Source organism: Xiphophorus maculatus, chromosome 9, assembly GCF_002775205.1.
Source record: "Xiphophorus maculatus strain JP 163 A chromosome 9, X_maculatus-5.0-male, whole genome shotgun sequence".
NCBI classification, from domain to species: Eukaryota; Metazoa; Chordata; class Actinopteri; order Cyprinodontiformes; family Poeciliidae; genus Xiphophorus; species Xiphophorus maculatus.
The window spans coordinates 28,757,953-28,782,327 of record NC_036451.1 but is presented as its reverse complement, the minus strand read 5'-3'; the positions used below and the strand labels follow the sequence as shown (position 1 = coordinate 28,782,327).

General features: G+C 41.0%; 1 protein-coding gene across 3 annotated transcripts in view; it reads left to right on the top strand.

The window, feature by feature from the left end:
* The window catches only part of nlgn1 (neuroligin 1), a 351,083-nt gene that overhangs the window by 27,656 nt on the left and 299,052 nt on the right, over nucleotides 1–24,375 (top strand). For all 3 annotated transcript variants that reach the window (XM_023339778.1, XM_023339776.1, XM_023339777.1), the window contains one exon: nucleotides 16,257–17,217. In XM_023339778.1, the coding sequence (XP_023195546.1) occupies nucleotides 16,683–17,217 (535 nt within the window). In that variant the 5' untranslated portion in view covers nucleotides 16,257–16,682. The remainder of the gene's footprint in view (nucleotides 1–16,256; nucleotides 17,218–24,375) is intronic.

The window sequence follows — 24,375 nt, the reverse complement described above, 5'->3', positions numbered from 1 at the left end:
TTTAGCTGTAGGAAAGAGATCAGCTGCATGGTACTGAGATAGCGAGAAAAGGATGGGAGAGGGAATAGATTAGGATGTAAGAAGATAGCTGCCTGCTACTGGAGGTGAGATGCTAGAACCAGGATTAGATTCGCAGGGTGACGTTAGAGGATGCGAGCGAGATATGGGGACATTCTGGAATGAAACTTAAAATAGGGGAGTGAAGGACAACAGGGAAAGATGAGCATAACATTTGCTGGATGGGAGTGTGCGCTTTGCGTGAGGTTGACCAACCACCACCAGTGAATTGCGCAGTGCACGTCGGGCACTGAGGGAAGCTATGAAGACGGAGACGAGATACGTAAAATTATATGAAGAGAATGCTGAAGATGACTATGGAGCTGTTGACGTAAGGTCGAGAGAATACCTGGAAAACTGGTTAAACGTGATCTAAAGAGTTGATTGATGTCGTATATAAATTATGGCCTCGAGATTGAGAGAATGCAGGGGCTTGGAATGATGGATGAGCATGAAGAGGAAGCTAAGACTGGAAATGAGGATGAGAAACTGAGGAACTATAGGGAATAAAATTACGGTGCGAGGCGTGGATGAGGGTTTGAAATAGATTATTTTGTCTAGTAGCTGGACTGGACTGAACAAGGGCTGGGAGATATAGCTTATCAGCGAGAGTGATAGAATGGCAGGATGCTGGAAGATGAAGGCCAGCTGGGGAAGCGAGAGTGTTCGAATGGCGGGATGATAGTAGATGAAGGCCAGATCTGCCATAAGCGGAGGTGATTAGAATGATTAGTGGCAATTAAATTGATTAATGGCCAATGATGGCGAGGAAAATGGTGGAGATTCGGCTTTGCGGGTCAAACATGATAGCTTATGGCGGAGAGCGGCGATGTGGGGACGCTTACGGAAATGACCCCTCGGGAAACAGGCTACAGAAGTGGAACGGGCTTCGTAGAATGCTGAGGACTCGAGCTGCTGAAATGGAGGTTGGAGCTGAACCGGCTGCATGGGGGTTCCCTCTCGAAAGGGTCATGCAGGACAGGCTGGATAGAATGAGAAAATTAGAGAGGAGGTGCCGTCCTATACTCCCAGCGATAAGGAGGTGCTGGCTTTACCCCGATGGGGGTTGAGAAAATGGGCGATAATGAAATCTTTTTTTTTTTTTTTTCTTTTTTTTTTTAAACCGAAGATGTGCAAAGCTTTGGCGCTTGTGAAAGGAACCATGCGAACTAACTTGACTTGGACCTAAGCAATGATGTTGGAGGTTCTGCTCCTCCGGATGGGGCCTTGGCTTCAGAACAACTGCGAGTGCTGGTAGGTCGTTGCTAACTGGCAGCAAGGGTGGCTCGTAGGTGCCTTATGATAATTGGCTCGGAAGAGGGACTGGAACGAATGCGCTAGTGAAACCTGGGAAAGCTAGAGGATAGGCTGCATAGACTTGGAAATGACAGGATGGCCTGGGAATAGCATGCGAATCCGGACAATTGTCTGGTGAGAGATGAAGCTTAGAAGCGCCAGCAGGGACATGAGCTTGAAATGTCGGCATACGAGGCAGTTTACTGTTGGCGGGCCACGGTTAAGCAAGTTATCAGGGGGCATGGACTTATTTGGGGGCAAAATGAATCTACGTAGCTGAACGTAGGTAACGGTTCGGTAGCCGCGGGCTACTTGTTAACAGGCTTAAGATGCTGTAATATTAGCTGAGCATCATTTATCTGTCGATACCTGCATCCGACAGCATTGCTCAACGTGGTCGTTACCTTGGGGGAAAACTTAGCAGGGTTCTGCGTTTGTGGCGTGATTATAATGGACATACACAGCTCTGCGCAACAGCAGCAGGTCTCCTTCGCTGCCGCACCGGTGTAAATCCAGCAAGCATCTCAGAGTTCAAGTTGCGTTTGAGGGCGGCTCGGGAAACAGGTTACGACATTTAATGGATTAAACAGTTTTAACTGCTGAAAGTGACGGGGACGCGGATATGGGAAGCGCGGGAGCCCCCATAGTATCAAATCAACATAGGAATGACGGAGAATTGGCCGTTCTGGGGTGGAAACGGGCAGCTTCCGGTTCAGGGGGTGGGGAGGGGCACTGCTTACTCTGGGCAGGCTATACACTCCGAAGCTCACCCGTACCGTTGGGCCTGGCGGGGAAGCAGGTAAACTCTTGAGACCAAGGATAAACCCAGAAAACGACTTAGACAATCCTAAAACTTAAGCTAGGAAAAAGGGGCACTTTGTTAAAAGGCCAGGTGCTCGAATCCTGACAACGGCATGCAAAATGTCGAGTTTTTTTTTTTTTTTTCCTTTTGATTATAATGCGCATCCCGCTCAGCAATGCCAGTGGGAGCGTGACGTACTGTCACGCGGTTAAAGACGGCGGGTGCACGATTTAAGATAGTCACTGTTGAAGCAGAGAAAATGAATACGGTAACCATGACGGCTCATGAACGGCTCTACGTAGCTGGGTGCGCATGCGTCTACCGTTTTATGAATGAATAATCCCGCTGTGCGGATAAACGTGACCAAACACGAACGCTGGCTTGAGAGGGGCCGAGAAAAGGAGCAGTAAGTCCAGTGCGGGCATAATAAAGTTAGAGGAGGAATGTACGGGGCTTGATAACGGAGGCTACTACCGAGGTCGGGAAGCTGTAGAAAAGAGGTTGGCGATCCACCTTGGGTCACGCCGGGAGGGATGCCACTATTACCAATTCATTTATGCATTCATGCAATTAAAAGCTCTGAAGCACTTGAACCGCGCCCGGATGGCGCATGCGAAATGGGCCTGCAAGTTCGGGAAGGGGATAGACTAAGTTCCGCGTTTCCTAACGTTGCAAACATGAATGAGACAAGTGAGGCTACGTCTTACCCTGAAAGCCCGAGGCGGGCGTAGTGTGGGAAATCCGAAGGGAGGCGCTGATGACCGGGCTGCCAGCAGCTATGCGGAAGTGAGTGAAGCTGTTGAAGTGGCCGAACCAGAGCGGGGAACCGGTAGAAAGGCGACGTGATGAACGCGGTGGAAAGATGATGAACGACGAGCTGGGAGGGCGACGGAGATCGGTGCGGCGAGACCTTGGCGGGCCGGCCAGGGGCCTGAGGCGGAGAAAGATGGCCCAGGGATGAAGACAGTGGGATTATGTGGCCGCTTGCCAGAGACAGGCCGTGGAGTGGGTGGCGCGGGAGCAAGGGACGGTGGGTCCCGGTCAGGCGAGAGAGCGGCGGCAGAAGCTGCTTAGAATGAATGAGGCCGGGAGGAATACTTCTTCCATCCGAGGAGCGACTGAGGGAAAGAAGGGGCCGAGCAAACGGCTTAGCGGCTTTTAAGAGGGACATTAGAGGTGGAAGGGCGAGCAATCACGGAGAAAAGGATCTGGTGAGATAACTGACTGGGAGCTGAGGCGTGCGGCTGAACAGGTTGAGCGCAGCTGGAAAGCGGAAGATGCCATGGATGGAGGTCCTTATCAACTGGGCCTTGGTCGGTGAGTGGACGTGACGTGGCTTGGTCCTGCGTTGATAGGTCGGCGGTGATGAGCGGGACGCGCCGACTGGATGATGCAGGTGGGGCTAAAGAGTCTTCCAGTTTGAATTTGCGCCTAGGCTTCATTTGATTTAAAGAGTAGAAAATAGTAGACACAACTACAGTAAATGTGGCTTAAATGTTTTACAGTGTACTTGTCAGGTATGTTTTCTGCATTTTGCTTCAGTGGCCATTGTCCATCCTCCACATGTTTTCTTCAGTTTAACTGAGGAATTGACATTTTTAGGCTTTCATTTTTATTTTTTAATTATTTGTAAAACTTAAGAAATTTGGGAGACCAGTTCTCTTTCTGCAGTGTAATCACAGTAAAAAAAATACCTGTTGCAAAATTCTACAACAATAGTATTAGTGTGCTCTAAAAAGGCCCATAAAAAAGGCCTATTTTTTATGGTTTGTTTCTAAATTGATAAGTACTTTGCTTGTTAATTGTGTTTTTGACTAGCCCATGTGTTCATAATGAGCATCATGTCATTTTATTTGCATCAGCATTGTTGTGGGACAAATGCTGCTATTTTTACAGGCTCATTAACAAAACAACTGAACAATCAATGAAGACAGATTCCTTCACAGCATCACTCTGCCTCTTTTCTGTCTGCTTGCTATTATTTGGCAAGTGTTGAAGATGTTTTACATTTTTTAGTGCGTATGTTATTTTTTGTCAATAGGCTGTGGTTTATGTAGAATTATGGCCTGTGAGGGACCAGACTCAAATGAGGACAAAAAAATGTTCAAAGTAGCAAAAATTCAATTTAATTATTCCAAAATTGCAAACAAAACATAAAGATTTAATGCAAAAATAAGTCAAAGAATAAATAACAATTTTGGGCCCAATTTAACTGAGGTCAACTGAATTCTAACTGAACACAAACAAAACTGACCTGCCAACAAAGAGCAAAAGGCTTAAATAGGGGTGGAGTAACCTAAATCTACCACATGAGGGAGGCACGACATAACAAAAGAACAAATAAATACAAAATTAACTAAAGCATTCTATGAAATAAATAAAGCAAAACTAACTCTTACTTAGCAGAAACAATAAGTGAATATTTAAGTGACAAAATTAACTAATTAAAAACAACTTGAAACAAGTCTTCCCCCTTCAGTCTTTCAAAAACAAATGGTTTGTTCCAGGTTTCCTCCTCCAGCTGATTTGTCTCAGCAGCACCTCAAACAATGAACAAGTGTAAATAAACCATTCAGACAGACATTAAATCAGTGTGAACCCATTAGAAAATGTATGTATAAATGAAATAACTAACTTAAACGTATAAACTGTAATATAATATAAAAAAAAAATACTAACATGATGTGGTGGTGGGAGGAGCATCCATCACATGGCCGTTTAGGAGGAAAAGGGCTTGTGGCTAACAGTGTGGCTGTTTAACCAAGAGGGATTGAGAAGCCTCAGTTTAGAACGTGTGTTTCTCTGGTCGGATGAAATGCCTTACCTCTGGAACTCGAATATTTAATATGACTAAACCGATGTTTCAAAGGGAATGTAAGGTCTGGCAGACGGGAAACTTAAGTTGTTTGTTGACTTGATGGCGCACTTTTACTGGCACATTGCTTCCTTTACCTGCTGCTGCATGCCTGTGATCAAGCTACAGTGAAAACAAACCCAAGAAGTGAATGTAACACACATTAACTTAGGAAGTAATATATGTATAGAATGATTTACTCTGTTTCTGGATTTTCTGACAAAAACAAATGGATAATTATTTGCTGACTCATCAAAATTGTCAAGGATAAACAGGAGAAATGTTAAAGTAAGCCTGTCTCTCCATGTAAACACAGTGTATATAACCTTATTTATTGGGGATAGCATTTTTTAGCAATAACTCAGGGGTACCTTGATTCAGAATAGAGTTAGCAAGTTGATATCCGCTGTTCTGAAACCGAAAACCCTGAGTATCACAGAACCGGTTAGGTTTACTCAGAGTAACTGTCTGTTACTCAGAGCTTGCTAACCCTGCTTTATGAAACAGGGCTCTGGTGTCATGCTGATTCTCAAGGGTTAAATTTTATAGGTGATTATACATTTTCCATTTTTGATTCTGATTCAGCACTAGCTGTTGACACAGTTTTAATGTTTAAATACTATATATTTTACACGTTACTGAACAAAATGTTTACTTTTAACTATCCATCCATCCATTTTCTGTCCCCAGTGGGGTCGGGAGGTGCTGGTGCCTATTTCCAGCTAACGTTTTGGGTGAGAGGCGGGGTACACCCTGAACAGGTCGCCAGTCTGTTGCAGGCCATACTTTTAACTATTCATGTTATTTTGAATGAAGAATGCTGTAATATTGTGGAATTGTAGTCATTTTTCAACCATTCATTTGAATCATTTGAAGATTTTTTTTCACCAGGCACCACTAGTTAGGACCCTTTCTATTCATTATTTACAGACTGTCTCAGGCTCATATTCATTAACTTCCACTGCTGTGTTGATGACACCAAGATTTATAGTTCCCCTTAACCTAATTTCAGCCTTCCATTTCCATTCTTTACTATCACTTGCTGATTAAATTGTGGTCCTCCTTCAGCTTTCTCAGACTTACAAGAAATAAAAGATGCTTGCAGTCTTGGACTAGGTTTCACATAGACCAAATCCCACAATCTTTCCATTAGCATTGACAGTTCCTCCATCCTTGGCTGCCCTTAGATGAGGAGTCTGGCTGTCATCCCTGTCAGAATTTTGGTCTCACACAAGTAATACCACCTACACAGCATCAATCAACTCTGCCCTTTCCTCACTTCATGCTGCTGCCATCTTTATCCATAGTCTCGTCATGTCACAGACTGAGTACTGCAACTCTTTTCCTTTTGGTCTTTGATATTGGAAGCAAAGACTTTCTTTCCAGATTCACTCAAAACTCTAAACTTGTCTGTTTAAACTTTCTGACCATTTTTGACATAGACTCTGGTTGTTATCTGCAGCAGGTTTGCCACATTGTTTAATTTTAATGATAGTTTATTGATTTATGTGATCTATAAGATGTTTTTGGGTTTCAGAAATGTGCCCTCGACTGATTCAAGCTGAAAAAGTTGCATCCGGTAACATTGTCATTGGTCAGTGCATTAGTTTTAGTTTCATGACATTAAAGCTGAACATTGAGACCAGATGAAGCTCAAGCATCATTTTCTCACCATAATCATAATTGGTTAACGTCTTGAGAATTCAATTCTTTACATAATCATATAGAATCATGGCTTGGTTGTCCCCATATATCAGAGTAGTCAACTCATGACCTTTGTCAATTTTACAGACATACTGATTCGAATGGCTATTACCAGTCATGGTTGTAGCCTCATATGATGATGCAGACACATCAGCTGCACTGTTGACACAATTAGCAAAACATTGAGCTGATTAAAACTTTTTTAATTAAAAGCCTTGCTGTCAGATGAGAGATAACAAAGTTCAGCTCTGCTTACCTCTATTATTACTTGCTATCTTTATGTGAAAAATGTGTGAATTACATATTTCTGTCTTTGGCAGTTGCCTAAGGGACCATTTAGCATATATTAGTTTTCCTTAAAGTAAAAGGGCTTCAGGTAGCAATTCTCATGTCCCAGAACAAATAACGAAACTGCTGAGTTTTAAAGGCAGCTAACAAAGGAGTTTATCCCCAAGCATCAAGATGACAGTTACCATAATAATGCATTATCAGATGAATTATACACAGCTCTCATATACAACATTTTTATTGTTTCTTACCTTGTGTTCATTAGTAGTATTGTTACTTAACTATGAACTAAAGTCTTACATAATTCAATTAAAAATTAAATTGTTTCTTTTTAAGACTCAAGTATAACAGATGTACTGTATGTATGGTTTGTTTTAGTGTTGGCGTGTGTGGGCAGGTGTGTGTGTGCGTGTGTGTGTTTTGTGGTTCTGGGTGTGTATGTTCAGGTCACAAAAATGATTGATGAGAAGCCTGGAGAAATGAGACAAAGCACAGGAAATTAAAAGACTTGTAGTGGTTTATGGAGTTCAGTGCTGCTGTGTACGGGTCCATTAGCAGGTTTCAAATATCATATTACTATTGAACCCTTTTCTCTAACCTTAAATATATATATATATATATATATATATATATATATATATATATATATATATATATATATATATATATATATATATCCATGTAGAGACATCGACTCACTGATCCACACCACCAGGATCTACAGCACGGACATTGGGATGTCATTCGGACTAGAGAAGTGTGGTCGGCTGATCACAAAGAGGGGGAAGGTCATCCGCACAGAAGGGGTCTCACTCCCAGAAGGAACAATAGCAGACATAGAGGACAGTTACAAGTACCTAGGTATACCACAAGCAAATGGCAACCTCGATGAGGTCACAAGGAAAGGAGCCACAGCTAAATACCTCCAACGAATAAGGCAAGTCCTGAGAAGCCAGCTCAATGGCAAGAACAAAATCCGCGCAATAAACAGCTATGCCCTGCCAGTAATCAGATACCCTGCTGGAATAATTAGCTGGCCAAAGGAGGAGATAAAAGCCACTGATATTAAGACTAGAAAACTACTAACAATGCATGGAGGATTCCATCCCAAATCCAGCACCCTGAGACTGTACACGAGCCGCAAGGAAGGAGGCAGAGGACTAGTGAGTGTGAGAACCACAGTCCAGGACGAAACAACTAAGATCCATAAATACATCAGGGACAAAGCCTCAACAGACAATGTGCTCAGTGAATATCTCAGACAACAGGGAACGGAGGTTGAGGTGCCAGAGATACCATCATGGCAGGACAAGCCCCTACATGGGATGTACCACCAGCAAATAACCCAAGTGGCTGATATCAGTAAATCCTACCAATGGCTGGAAAAAGCTGGACTCAAGGACAGCACAGAGGCCCTCATCCTGGCCGCCCAGGAACAGGCCCTAAACACCAGAGCAATAGAGGCCCAGATATACCACACCAGACAAGATCCAAGGTGTAGGTTGTGCAAGGAGGCCCCTGAGACAGTCCAGCACATAACAGCAGGGTGCAAGATACTGGCAGGGAAAGCGTACATGGAACGACACAACCAAGTTACAGGCATAGTGTACAGAAACATCTGTGCAGAATATGGACTGGAAACCCCGAGATCAAAGTGGGAAACACCCCCAAAGGTGGCGGAGAACGCCAGAGCTAAGATCCTGTGGGACTTCCAGATCCAGACAGACAAAATGGTAATGGCGAACCAACCAGACATTGTTGTAGTGGATAAACAACAGAGGAAAGCCGTTGTGATAGATGTAGCAATACCAAGCGACTGCAACATCAGGAAAAAGGAGCACGAGAAACTAGAGAAATACCAGGGCCTCAGGGAGGAACTGGAGAGGGCCTGGAAGGTGAAGACCACAGTGGTGCCTGTGGTCATCGGGGCCCTCGGGGCAGTCACCCCCAAACTGGACCAATGGCTACAACAGATCCCAGGAACAACATCAGACATCTCAGTCCAGAAATGTGCAGTCCTTGGCACAGCCAAGATACTGCGCAGGACCCTCAAGCTCCCAGGCCTCTGGTAGAGGACCCGAGCTCAGAGGATAAGAACCACCCGCGGTGGGTGAGAAGGGAATTTTTTTTTTTTTATATATATATATATACTGCTCAAAACAATAAAGGGAACACTTTAAGTGTTAAGCACCTGTTTAAGTGTTTTATTTATTTTTTTGAGCAGTGTATATATATATATATATATATATATATATATATATATATATATATATATATATATATATATATATATATATATCCCACTCCTTCTCCCCTTCCCCTGATATTGCTTCAACTGACTGCTGATTGAATGCCACCTTTTTTTTTTAACATTGTCCATTTATAAAAATGTCACTGACACACATAAGGAGACGAGGAATTAAGGCAAAGAATAGTGAGTGCAGAGAGTATTTAGTAATATATGTGCAGGTCAATGGAGAAGAGATTTAAAAGTGGTTTTATTTGTCAAAGTTATAAGGGCTGCGATTTGTTCTGTGATACTGAGTCAGGAATCTGGCTGCATCTTAACACAGCTGATAGTGATGGATGTCTTTGATCCCTTTTCCCCATAACCAACCACTGGTTTATGAGAATCTAAAATACATGTTCTGTCTTAGTCAAAATTACAATCAGAAACTAAACATTTAGTTAACTAAACTGTGAATACTTGCTTGTTATCATCCTTATGTTAAAACAGCATATTCCCGCGATGTTGTGTTATTTCTAATGAAGCACAATGAGAAGTAAGAAAGGATTAAAACCATCCACCCACCAATGGTCTTCCACTTCTAATGTGTCCTTTCTGATATTTGAATAGTCATTTCTTTCCTCTGCAGTTCCACTCGGTTGTCTGGGATTTGTCCCATTAAGCTTGATTTCTCAGGATGAATTTCAACAGGGCCAATCAATGAACAGAATGATTCACTGATTGGCATCATCATAGAAATGATGTTGAATTTCTGTTCTAATTTAGAATTGTAGTCTGACTACCGTTGTAGTTTGCCAAACGCAAACTTCAACAGAGTCTCTGCCTGAGGAGCCAACTGTTTCTCAATAGGCAAGAGTCTGGAGTCTCTGAGCAAAGCAGAGCGTAGAACAATGAGCTGGTTTTTACTGGGCTATTTCCAGTTGGACAAGCCCACAAAACCTCCAAACCAAAGTGCCAGGGAAGCATCTTCATCAGATTCCCAAACCGCCTCAATGAACTTCTCCTATTCACAGAGCCATGGGCTCTGTGCCAAACTCCCCTTGGACTGTATAAGTTTGTACCTCATGTCTAAGGCCTAGCCACAGAATGGAGGAAGCACATTCCTATCCAGGATCTCATACTTTCACTCCCCTTTTTACTACTTTGAGTTGTTGAAGGAGTACTATTGTCCCTATGGTTCTCGGTGTTTGTTCACTTCTGGTACACTCTCTCACAGTAAATTGACCTTGGAGGAGGTCAATTTATCTCCTCCAAGATAAATTGGAGGAGCCATTTATTGACTTTGATGATAGGGAACCACATTAGCAGGTCCAGTAACAGGGCATTCTTCTGGAGCCAGACCTGAAAAGAGCTCAGCCCAAGGAAGCGTCAGGATGCTGGGCTCCATGTGAGCCCAGCGTTTGCTGTTAGGAACACTGGGACTGGATGTAGCAAGGTGCAGGTGGCAGGCAAGTGTGTAGGTCTGGCCCTACTGTGTGTTGGCATCATAACTAAGATCATTTGCATCATGTAGTGTCATGCATTCATGCTCTATGTGGCATTGTCATACTAGACTAATTTGATATAATTTAACATAATCTCCTGTTGTGAAGCCTCAATGAGGATATTGCCAAGACTGTGGGTTTTGGGGATTTTGTTTTTGGGTGTTTCTGTTTCATTTTAGTTTTTCCTTTCAGGGTTATTCTAGTTTCATTATTTAAGGTAACTTATTTTGGTTAGATTTGTATTGTTCCTATTCTTCTTATTTCAGTTCCTCTTAGTGTTTTTAGTTATGTTTATTTCTTAGTTGTCAGTGTCCTAGGTTCAGTTGTTGATATTGGTCTGAGTCTATGTCTGTCGTTCTCTAGTGATTCTAGTTAGATTATTTCTTTTAGTCCTTCTAGTTATTCCTTGTTTTAGCCTCTCTCATAGTGTTTGTAGTTTTCTTATTATGTTACTTTGGGTCTAGTTCTTCTTTAATGGCTGAATCTTTGTCCATCTTTCTTTCTTTTGGTTTTGTTGGCTCTAGTGGCCTTTGTTTTGAAGGTAGTCCGACAGGAAAGGGGGTAATTAGAGAGGGGGAAGACATGCAGCAAAGGTTACCAGGCCGGAAATCGAACCTGCGACTACTGCCACGAGGACTAAGGCCTTCATAAGTGGGTCATGCTTTGCCCCTGAGCCACCACAGTACCACACACTGTATGTCCATCTTTCTTTAAAGGTAAAGGTAAAGCAAATTTTATTTATATAGCACATTTTCAGCAACAAGACAATACAAAGTGCTTTACAGGAATTAAAAGGAAATACAAACAAAATAACAAACCAAAGGAAAGAGCAAAAGAAGAAAAAGCTAGTAATGTTGATCCAAAGTAAATAAACTATGTACTTCTATACAGGGTTGCTAGATAAGTATAAGTATGTATCCTCTGGTCTAATTCCTTTTCTGGTTTGTGGTTTGGAAGAATGGGAGTCTCAAAAGTAGTTGCTAAGGTAGTTTTTCTGGATTCAAGTTCTAATCCCTGTTCTGGGTTGCTAAATAAGTGTAAGTACAGTAAGTAATCTCAGGACTTTCTAAGTATGCCCTAAATTTGTAAAAGTAATGAGTACTTCACAGTTTCTAAGTAATAATAAAAACTAAGTGTTCCTGGAAGATTTTTTTCTGGATTCTTAGTTTGTTCTAATTCCTTTTCTGGGTTGCAATAGTAGGAGTCTCTCTGCATAATATTCTAAAAAATAATCTAAGAAGTATAATATTGATCTAAATAGTGAGTACTCTACAGTTTCTAAAAAATACGCTAAAGAGTGACTAATCTAATTCCTTTTCTGGGTTAAAAGTAAGTACTCCACAGTTTTCTAAATAATAAAATAAAAAGAGGTAATGACACATTAGGGCACATGGCAACATTGAGACAAAACAAAGACATGAGTGAAGACAGTGACATCACAGGGCCATCAAACCACATTGCTCAGCCTCCCGGCAGAAGTCCGATAAGATCTCAAGGCATATCAAGGCATGTCCTTGGGAGCGCTCAGCTCCACAGCTGCATGGATTACAGGAGGGGGTGAGATGGGAAGGAGTGTTATGTTTATATATCTTCAAGGAGATTGGAAATATGCAGCACTTCCAAGGCAACATGGGACAAGCCAATTCAGATACAGAATGTCTTAGATCAGGTAGATTATAAATTTCAGTCTTCCCTACAGTCTCTCCGATACATCTCAGTTCCCAATAATCCAAATTAGTGTGGACATTCCACTGAACCAAAACTAGCAACTTCTCCAAGATCGATTCCATCCCGTTAGTGAGTTTTTGAGTCATGAGCTGGGCTGCGAGTCTCAGCAAGACTCACATCCAACTTGCGTCTCTGTCCACACCAACAGTTTGAGTGTTCACTAATTCAGCCAAGTCCATCACAAATTTGTCGATAAGCCAGGTATCTACAAGTTCCAAACAGCAAAAATCCTGTTATCATGAATAATCCAGGGTGTATCCCACCGGGTGTGTCCCCGCAGGACAAGAAGGCTCTCCTGTGCCCAGTCTTCCCGTCAAGAAAATTTGAGAAACCGGTTGACCAGATCCATAATTTGTAGATTTGGAGGATGTCCAAAGAAAGGCTCCAAAAATATCGGAAAAGACAGGACAAAAACAGAGCAAGCAGGGGAGTCAAGATCAGGGAGGGAGCAGAGGAAAAAAGTGTCCGCCTTCACCGGGAGCAAGAGAGGAAACACAAGTGATTCTAGTTAGGTTATTTCTTTATTTAGTCCTTCTAGTTGCTCTTACTCTGTGTTCTTTCATTGTTTCCCTTCATCTTTTTCTACTTTATCATGTTTTCTTTTAGCTTAGTTTTAGAATTATTTCCAGTTCCCTTATGCTGCTTCCCTCACTCTTTTGTGTTTCCCTGTATATCTATGTAGTTTCTCTGTGCCACTTTCACCCTGCTCCTCAGCCCTTCAATCTCTGCCATTACTTGTCAGATCCTATGTCTACTCACCTCAGTCCTTTGTGTGTCCCTGTTTCTACCACATGTCTCCTGACTGGAAGTTCTTTTGGTTTAATTTTTGCTGTCACATTGGATCTTCTATTTTTTGTGCTCAGCGTTTTTTTTCATTAAATCATCTAACTCAGTTGCTGCCTCTGCCTCTATACATTTGGGTCCACATTTCAACAACCTACAGCTTGACAGATATAGAAGGGAAAAGTCAAAACAGGAGCAGCTTGGATGCATTTTTAAACAAACTAAAAAGATCATGTATGGTGTTTTATTCACTTAGGAGAGATGTTGATTTCAAGCAAGTTTAAGAAGTGCTTTATATTGTTTTAGTTTATAGTATTTGTGGTCATTTGAAGGAAGTGAAAAGGTAAACTGTCCCAAATGGGGCCATGCCAAATGAAATGGTGGATGCTTAAGAATTTCAAAAGTGCACAAAATGTATGTACATAATTCATGTTCTTTGGTGTGCGTCAGTTATTTATGTGGAAAAGGATGCTCAGAACACAAACACTGGTCTTCCTGCATCTCTGTAGGCACATGGTGGGTGTGCTCATTAACAAGATTCAACTTTCTGCCAGTGGTGAAAAGTTTTAATGTTGTCATGATCAAAACACTTTTATCTACACAAACAGGGGTTGAACTTCCTCTTTATGCTGCATGTGGTAGTTTGATATTAATTTTTTTTATTCACTTCTGTCTCATTATTATCCCACTGCTGCTAAAATTGTTCTCTTTCCTTCTGCCATTCCCACCCAGCTCATCTGTCGGAATTTATTCTTTTGTACATGCAGCTCCTCTGGAAACGGAAGTGATCTTTGTCCAGTTTAAATGTTTTAATTCCTCTTCAGATGGTTTGGCTTCTAAACTGAGTGAAAATGAGAGCCAAAATGTTTTACATTAGCCATCTAAATCAGACAGAAACACTTCAATGCATCAAAAGTAATTTCATTCATGTTGTCTGAGTCATCCTATTGATCTGTTTTTCAGGTTCTTCATAGACTGCTAAAAGAAAAGGAAAAATATTTATTTTCTTTTTTTTAGTTTTTGTGCCCAGCATTCAGTTTTAGATATCTGCATTAATCGCAGTTACTTTTATTGAAAACAGACCATATATTGTAAGCATCTTTACTGCTAGCTCTATACCCCCATGTCAGTTCCTCTCCAGAATGTAATAACACACTGGAAGCAGATTGCAGCAGCCAGCCTTAACATCAGTTGTCTTCACATGTTTAATTTTGTGTTTGATCATCACTAACAGCCCTCTAGTCGATGTGAGTAAAGAGTCAATTTTTTTCCAGAGTTGATCCTTTTTTCCTTAACATCTGTTATCCTCTACTGGGACCAATCCTGATTGATAGCATTCCATCTTTTCTTATTAGGGCTTAGAGTCGATCCCGGTTTGTTGGCTTATGTTCACTTTGCTCATTTGCCTTCTGAGAACTGACCACAGGGACTCAGTGAGATTCTGATCTGTAGGGTTTCATAGACATGGGTAAAAAATGTTATTGTTTTGATCTCTGATCCATTTTATCTTTTGTACCTTGTGACATGGTGCTCTGTCATGCTGGGAAATGCAGATTATCACCACATTTTCTTTTTATGGCAGTTATTTTTGAAGTATTTTTTGATATCACTCTGCATTCATGAAACTGTTCCTGGGAATAATTGAGAGTAAGAACACTCCTTTGGATAACATCAAGATTCTTATCTGTCAGTGATGGGGACCGCTAACGAATGAGTTCGAATGAGTTAGTTGCGTTAACACTAAAGCACTAATCATAAACATTAGCTCTGCTAATTCCAAAGCACTATGCCAGCATGTTATTTAGTGGAACCTAAGGCTAAAGTGCTAACTTAAATTCAAGTGATATCTTGAGAAACTATAACCCTCAAGCACCAATTCATTTTTATCATTATCATTTACATGCTCTATACTGCCCTGGTCTTCTCTAAAAGTCTTGGAGAAGCACAAAACCAAGTAAGCACTTATGCACTTATGTTGCCAATTTAGTGACTTTTCAGTGATGGTCCAGCAAAATTTTTTCAAATCAGCTACTAGCGACATTTTTCTTTGCTACTAAACACTGGCAACAACACGCACAGTATCATTGGAAACGCAGTTGCAGTGAGCAGTACAGCTGCTCCCATTAACTACTTTCCTTGCTGAGGAGTTGGCAATAGTGCACTCTTTCACAATACCTTTTCTCAGGAATGAAATAAAGCATTGACAGTAGAGAACACGATATGAGTAGAATATTTACAGTGTAAAGGCAAACAAAAAGTTATGGGTTTCATAATCAAGAGAAGCCTATCGATGGAGGAGAGAAATTAGCTGATCATTTTATTCCATAACAAAAAATCAGGACTATTTTTTGTCATAAAGGAACATTTTTAAAATTATACACCTCATTGTAGTTATTCTATCTGTGTTTCGTCAAAGCATGTTTGTGTCACTACAGAGTCTTTTGGCCACGCTTGCAGGTTTTATGTGGGCCTCCAGAACAGCTTAGGTCCTCTGTCTTGCCTGTTGTCTGGATACTGGTGGATGAACCTTTGAGTCCTTGTCTCCTGGGATAATTCTCTTTGGACATCCTGCTGATACTGGATCAAATCTCAATCCATGTCTAAGCAAATTTTATGGTGTAGAGAGGTGTGCATTCTGAAGTTACATCCCCCAGCTTTATAAGGACCAAGTGTTCTCAAGCGGAACAGTCATTAAAGCTGTCAATGGTTTAATGCTGTATTTGATTCATATAAAATTTAATTGTTGAACAAACTCTGCATACAGATAGACCATTCCACTGTGAAGTTTAATCATGTGGCGATGTGCTATAAATAAAAGGGTCCTATTTATTTGATGGATGCCTGTGCATTTGTGTATAAGATAAAATTTAATGTTAATGGTTTATTATTTAATGTCCAATAAAAGGTATAAATAAAAGGTGAAAATAAAGGGCACTGAACTGACAATGTGATTATCTTTCTTCATACGTTTGCTGACTGGTGTTTTTTTTCTCTCTCTCTTTTCCGTTGCAGAGGACAGACCTCTCTACATAATCAACCCTTAAACCAAGATCGCCACCACGCTGCTACTCCTGCGTCTACAACTCAGAATGACAGACACTCTTCAGTGAATGGCGGTTCCACCCCTGAGAATTGATGTTTGAAAATGAGAGTGTTCATCTTTCCTTCAGAGGATGCTGATGGGACCTTTTTGTGGAGTGTTTTCCATCTAGTGAGGAATATTTCTCAGATGTGCAGGAAGAAAATGAATGACTGCTACCGTTCCTCTGGATGGTTGGAGCTCACTGGGTTATAAAAAGGGCTGTTAGCAACTGCAACCGTCATCTGCACAAGTCACCCTGGATTTTGTTTGTGTTTGCATCTGCATGGCATAAGTGGAAAAGCTTAACTGAACACATTTTCATTAAGGATAAAAAACTAAGCTGAGAACTGGCAATCATGTCTCAGTGGAGGCACCACTCAGAAACTTGGAGTGCTCTCTTTCAGACTGCCAGGAACAGGGGCAGGAGGATGGGATGTGAACCAATTAGAAGTTCACTGGGCATGGGCTTCTGGGTGTTTACACTAACATGGGTCGGACTGCTGCTTCTGCTGTGTCCGGTTGCCGTGTTGGCCGAGAAACTGGACGAGAATGACCCAGTGGTCACAACCGCCTACGGCAGGCTGCGCGGCATCAAGAAGGAGCTCAACAATGAGATCCTGGGGCCCGTCATCCAGTTTTTGGGCGTCCCCTATGCCACCCCGCCCACCGGCGAGCGCCGTTTCCAGCCTCCAGAGATGCCAGCATCGTGGTCAGACATTCACAATGCCACACACTTTGCCCCGGTGTGTCCTCAGAGCATTGTGGAGGGCCGCCTGCCAGACGTTATGCTGCCAGTTTGGTTCACCAACAGCATCGATGTGGTGTCCACTTACGTTCAGGACCAGAGCGAGGACTGCCTCTATCTCAACATCTATGTTCCCACTGAGGATGGTGAGTAGGCCTGCAGGCCCAGCAGTCAGGCCGGTTGTGGAAGGGCTGAGAGAAATAAAGCCAGAACCGTCGCTTAGAGAGCATCTGTGTTGTTGGGAAGTGTTCAGTGTGAGAGTGCATCTCTGTCTGATAGTAGACAAAAAGCATGACCTTTGCATGTTTAATGTGCATGCCGGTGTTTATAAAACCTGAGAATGTGGAAATAATTTGTTTAAGAGAAAGCAGTGTGCACATGTGTTGACAGAACTTTAATGTCCATTCAAAGCTTCTCCCATCTTACCCTGTCTGACCTTCTCTACATCCTCCTCTAATTCCTCCATCCCATTTCTTGATCCTCTTCCTCCTTATTGCCTTCACTACACCCCCATGTCTGTACCTCATCATAACGTATTGTGCTCTGCCACAAAGGCCACAGTTCATTAAACAAGACAGTCGTTGTCATGATCATCACTGATTGATTTTGCTGACTGAATGACTGGCTGGCTGACTGATAGATTGAATGCTGCTCTGATTGAGCCGCCGTGATTCATTCATTCTCTCCTTTCCTTTGTTTTTCCTCTCCTTCCTCTCTTAGTCTCTTTCAGTCAATCAGCTCTGTGTGTTGGGATGTGTGTGGGCGTGTGTGTGTGCATGCTGGCTCCTGTGTGCTTTGCGCGTCCAGGAGCTCCATGTTATTCTTTAGTTTTCTATTCATTTTACAGTCAAAAGAATATCCAAGGAATGTGCCAGGAAACCGGGCAAGAAAATATGTAAACAAGGAGGTATGTATGATCTAAATGCAACCTTCACTATGCCACAGAGGGTAGAAGGAAAACTGTGGGACTACGAGGAAGAATTGTGCGGTATGGCACCCTGTACAGGGTGCAGCTTTATAAACCTGAGGTCTACAAATCATTCAGGGCATGACTCAGGGCAACCAGAAAGTGGGTATTTGCATAAGTTGGAAAGTCAAGAAGTCAGAGTCAGTATTCTGACTGAATATATATTAAGGCTTATCAGAAAATATGGTTAAAAATACAAAGAAACTATTTTCTTCTGATTCTTCATGTCTGATAAGATCTAGTATTGGGCAATAAATCAGTTTTATCAATTAATCAAAATTTTGTTTTTTGAAGATTTTAGTTTTGGAAAATGTGGATTTTTGTCCAACAATGCACTCCTTGAGTTTCAGAGTGATGCCAGCTCACCTAGGGCGACCATTTTGTTTAAAAGATGTGTTTCACATGTTCTATTTATTTGCACTTTAAATTCAGGTTGACTCTATGATGGAGTATTAGGGTAAAACAAGGACTTTTTCTTATTTTAATTACAATAGTAAAGTTGAAAATAAAGTCAATATAATACAGGAATTAAGTCATTATATCACCAAAAAATAAAGTCAGAATATTCAGAGAATGAAGTAGTAAAATTATGAAATCTCCAACACAAAAAAAACTAAAAATTCACAAGGAATGTTGATCATCTGGAAGGTATACTTTGTTGTTGGTTTTACAGATAATACCTACTAGAAATATTTTATTTTCTAACACATTAGCATCTAGTTTTTATCAATAGCAGGAACATTGAACCAATTGTAAAAAGAAACAAACACACAAATCGAGCTGCTCATGCGAGGTCTATCGAAAGGTTATTTTTTCTCATTACAACGTTTTATTGTAATTTAAAGACATTTTTATGGTGAAATTTAACCTTTATTTTGCCAATAGTATTATTATTATTATTACAACATTTTCACAATAGAACAACTGGCCCAAATACTCCATCCCACCACTCACAGAGTGGTGCGAAAAAATAAACTTTTTGAAAATATTTTTTGTCATTTGTAATTTCTCTTATAGAAAAGACACCGAGGAACAAAAATAATAGAAATAAAAATGGGAAATTGGGTCCTGTATGAAAAAAATCGGAGATTTTGAAGCCATATCGCCCAGCCCTAATCAGACCCTAAAACCCTGAGTCGTGTGCAAGTTGTCGACCTTTATGACGGAATGACTGCAAGGCTCAGGAACGGACGGGAGATCTGATTGGCTGCCATATCTGATGTCAGGAGGTGTGTGGTAACAGTGTGGTGGGATAGCAGCATATTACATGAAGGAGAGTTCAAACGACAGCACACACACATGCACACCCCCACGGCCCCCCCACACACAAAGATGTAGCTGTACGCAGTATTGAACAAGAAGAGCTCAGGGTGGACCTTGTAATTTCCATTAAAAGAAAGCAGGGCTATGTTCACGTTGGCTTGGCTCACTGTATCAAGCTCTGTTTCATCAAGATAATGCCCTGCATTGCCCTCTCTCTGTGTCTTTCTCTCTCTTGCTCTTTCTCTCTCTCTCTCCATCTCAGGCAATCCCTCTCTCTGGATGCGAGGACATGTTGGAAGTGTGAGTGTGTGAGAGCAAAGAGATACCGACAGTGTCCTTGATTGGGTCTGGGTGTTAATGTCATCGTCTTGGCAGCGACTCACATTGTCACTTATTGTATATCCTTTAGCTTTTTATTAGGCAAATACAAAGCAATCTGACTGGTCTCCTCAAATCCTAGCATCATTTATCTGCTCTAACGTAGCACACGCACACACACGCCCCCGCACCCGCACACAGAGAAAGATATTGACGTAAATTGGGAGATTACAGAAGCTTACACTGGATATTAGTCACACAGCATGGAAATCACTATTTAGAAACCAAGACTCATTCAACATCCTGTATCTTTTTACTTTACGATGAAAGGAGATTAGGGTTGGAAACAATGTCTGAGACAGGAAAAGGACAGTAAGATGGCAGGCCTGCTACTGAGGCTGTTTTTACAGTAAAGGCTGTTTTTGTTGTTTCCTTGGCTTAACTTCACCACCCACAGACGGCACAGAAAGACAAATAATCACTTGAAATTTCAATTTACCTCTAGTGGTCCCACATTGTAATGGATGTGTCATAAACTAAGCTGTGTGCAGGTGTGCTGCTCTCCTCGGCTCTGTGTTTCTGAGCTCTCGGTTTTGGAATCACAAACAGAACAAATTGATCAACTCTGTGGGTTTAGAGCGAAAATGCTTGGAGAGTTTAGGGGGGGGGGTGTGGATCGTGACCTGGTGTCCTGAAAGTGCTCTGGCTCACACCAGAAGTTGAAGTTGGGAAGGAGATGAGGAAGTTCTGCTTCAGCTGGGCAGAACCAACAGAGGAGTTTCAGATCTGCTCGGACTGCTTCAAATGGAGACGGTCGGGACGAGAGCGCAGCACTCGCCTCTTCTTTCATTGTCTTCTAAAGGCCAGAAGTTATTTTCACTGGTACCTCATAGTTGATATCAATCATCAGGCACAAATCAATCAAATTAAAATTTGTTAGATGCTGTTCTTTTTTCAATTAATATATTTTTGTTGTCATTATATATGGTACCGTCAAAGTGTAAGAGGCTATCCCTCAGGAAAAAAATACAATAAAATCAAACAACAGACAATGGACATTGCAGCTGCAGCAGAAAGGAAGAACTAAAACATTTTAAACATATTTATGCTTTGTGGTTTCTTAATTTAAATTTTTCATAACCATGGTTGTGTATTTGGGAGGGCAATTTTCTTTTCAAGTTTCTCTCTAGAAACATTGTTGGAAAACAGCCATTTTTATTTCATCTGTGTTTAAATTGCTTCTGAAAAGTTGTCAAAAAACTGTTCCCTCGCCCGAGTCCCATTTATGTAAATTGCCATACTTACATAAATAGAACAGTGATCAATGAAAAGTATTTTTGCTTGGTAAAAAAAATAAATATGATTTTTAACTTAATAATAAACAATTTAAATTAATTATTATTAATGTTGCTGCCAGCTTCTGATACTCCCAGGCTTGAATAATACAAACTTATGTAGTAAAGCAATTTCTATTAATATGAGGGAGGGGGACAAAAGCTTTTGATTAAAGCTAAAAAATGCTGGCATTAAGGGGTTCAAATATTCAATAATTTATGAGGATTTAGGTTAATTCTAGCAGATTTGTTTAAAAAAGATGAAATGCATAGTATTTGCGGGGGAGAAAAAAAATGAGCAGACCCAAAAACATGTTGTGATCAGAGCTGTTGTTCTCAGTGCCATGCTGCATGTGTTACTACTGGTTTCTGTTTACAGTCATTATAATCTGATGAAGGTTTGGTCAGAAGGCTGAAGGCCACCGCTCCGGGCCAGGATGGGGGAGTTAGGGGCGTGTTTAATCCTGATGAAACCATTTGTTCCTTAGTCTTTACCCTGGTAGCACTGTCTCTGAACTCACTGTGCAGAGACAGTGAGTTCCATCCCACGATGCGTTTTGCCATGACGACCTGCTGCGGATGTTTCCTCTCTGCAGTGAAGTCGGCGTTCCATGCTGCACCAGAATGGACTCCATTGAACTGCTGCAGATGTTTAGCTCTAGTTTTCGAGTTTTTTTTACCGGGTTGGTACCGGTTCACCACAATTTCACTGGATAAATATTTACAATATCATTTTCACATTTGGTTTGATGGCTCACACTGTGTTTGTTTGAACAGTCGCTTCCACTCTCCCAGGCTGAACCATGGCCGGCTCGGTGTGTTGTCACCAGACGACTCGGGAATAGAAACACAAATTGATATAGAAGTAGATAAGGGAATAATAGCAGCTGTAGAAACTGACGGTATTGGGAAAGAGTGGTGTCAGACTAATAGAGCTGTTTTTCCTTAAACAAGCAGTTTCTAGACACTTCAGCAGTTTGTTCTCACACTGCTGCTTTGTTGTTACTTCTCAGTCCTAAATGCACCTCACAGCATTCCAGTTTCAGTCACTGATGGGTGACTGAAACTGATGGGTTGTTACAAACCCATTTCAAAAAGACAAAATGGTAAATAGAAATAAAAAAAAAAAGCATATAGATTTGTACTGAAGACTTAAAATATTAATCGCTCACATTTTAGCAAAAACATTTGTCATTTTTTAAATATATTTTTAAAATCTAAATTCATCTATCTGAATTTATTTAACTCAACTTAGCATTTCTTCTTTACTCACACAGATACATGGATAACTGATTATTGCAGGCCCCTCTAAAAAAACTTCCTGTCAATTGCAGCAAACAGATAAAGTTTTGTTTTTTACATCTGTTGATGCTAAAGTACTAAGAGTTTCTTTCACAAGAATTTGACACGTTAAAAAAAAAAAACCTTTTCCACACCATAAGAATTCTAGTTTGGTAGTAACCGGACACTTGTTCTATGCTCTGGTTTGCTCAACTATTGAGAAACAATTGCTTACTGGAAGCATCGACTCAGTTGAACTTTTAAATGATTGCATCTGATTTTACCCAATCACTACAATGTTTGACGATGATGTACAGTATGTAATGTGGCGGCTTGACTGTGGAGGAGGCTAAGCTATGAAGATTATCAGAAATGAGAATTCAAGCATGTAAACAGCAAGAACCCAGGGTTTATTATTGTGGCGGCAGCATCGTGATGTGATGGGTTGAGCTTGATGGTGGCAGTGGATGACTTTACTCATCCACTGCCACCAGTGGTGACAGGGTTAGCATGTTTTTGTGGCTGCATCTTGAGAGGGCGATATTAGGAAAATCTAATATCCTAATATATTTCTGCTATCTCATGATGTACAATATATATATACTGCTCAAAAAAATAAAGGGAACACTCAAATAACACATCCTAGATCTGAATGAAAGAAATATTCTCATTGAATACTTTGTTCTGTACAAAGTTCCATTTGCACAACAGCAGGTGACATTGATTGTCAATCAGTGTTGCTTCCTAAGTGGACAGTTTGATTTCACAGAAGTTTGATTTACTTGGAGTTATATTGTGTTGTTTAAGTGTTCCCTTTATTTTTTTGAGCAGTGTATATATTAAAAATCTCAATTGTTATTTTAAACTAGATAGCAGGTGAAATGGCAGAGGAGTACTCTTTTCAGATGCACCATTCATGTTTTTTCTTGTTTGTATACAAAATCAGAATAAATTATTGTAGCCACCAGAATCCATAGGGAAAGGACCTCTTCAGTGCTTTTAACATAAAAAATTCAAAATGAAAATAAAAAAACAAACAAAAAAACCCAAAAAACAGATGAGATCAGATGAGAGAAGTAAAAGTTCAAATGACAATAAAATCAGCAGACCCAGAACAAGTCACAGGTATTGAACTATTTGCACATGCTGCCTTTTACCAAAATGGTAAAAGGCAAAAAGGAAATAAGTCTAAACTGCAATCAGAGAAGCTGAAGTCCAAATGGTGACGTTTATTCCTCTGAATATTTGTTATCAATGCAAAACATTCAGGGGTCTCTAGAGAATGTGTGATAAAGTCACAAGCCTACGGATATATTTTTAGGTGGGGAAATAATTTTGTGGTACAACCTTTTGTATGGCTTTATGGCATGTTTCTCGAATTATCTCACTTTGTTCCACTTACTCCTTATAAAATCCAAACCACTGACAGGTCATTGATCCAGCATTGTTTCTCTTTGGAACTACTCTAGTTCATCTGACTTTACTTTAGTTACCGTCTTATTCTTCTGAAACTCCCACCGTCGCTATATTTTTTTTTCGTGCGCGGTGTGACTAGCAGAAAATGTTTAGGTTGAGAGAGAGGATGGACTCATGGTAAACAACACTCACTGTGAATTAGATGCTGAAGTTTTGTCAAGAATGACAATTAATACTTGATGGTTGTGATACATTGGGTATACTCCATACATCACCCAGCCCTACCTGGGTGTACATTGTGGGATTGTCATAGCAACCTGTTGAGTATTCAAAGTACAAACTGAGAGTAATGGAGAATGTAGCAGCACATGTCTGCAATTACAATTATTGAGGTTCTTTTAGTCCTGTAGAGCATTGGTCCCCAACCACCGGGCCATGGACCAAGTGGTACCGGGCCCAAGAAATAATAAACTACTTCCGGATCTTTTATTTTGAAAATCCTAAACCGGATTTTACCAGTTACTCTTGCGTGTCAAAATTGAGTCAACTTGCAGCAGAATGAGCAGCAAAACAACATTGGATTACTGTGCTCCCCCCCGGTCCAAAATAGCAATATAGCGAAGGGCTGACCGGTCCGCGCGACTAAAAAGGTTGGGGACTGCTGCTGTACAGCGTAGTGAGGACATCACAAAATAAATAGTTTTAGACCTATTTGAATGTGACAT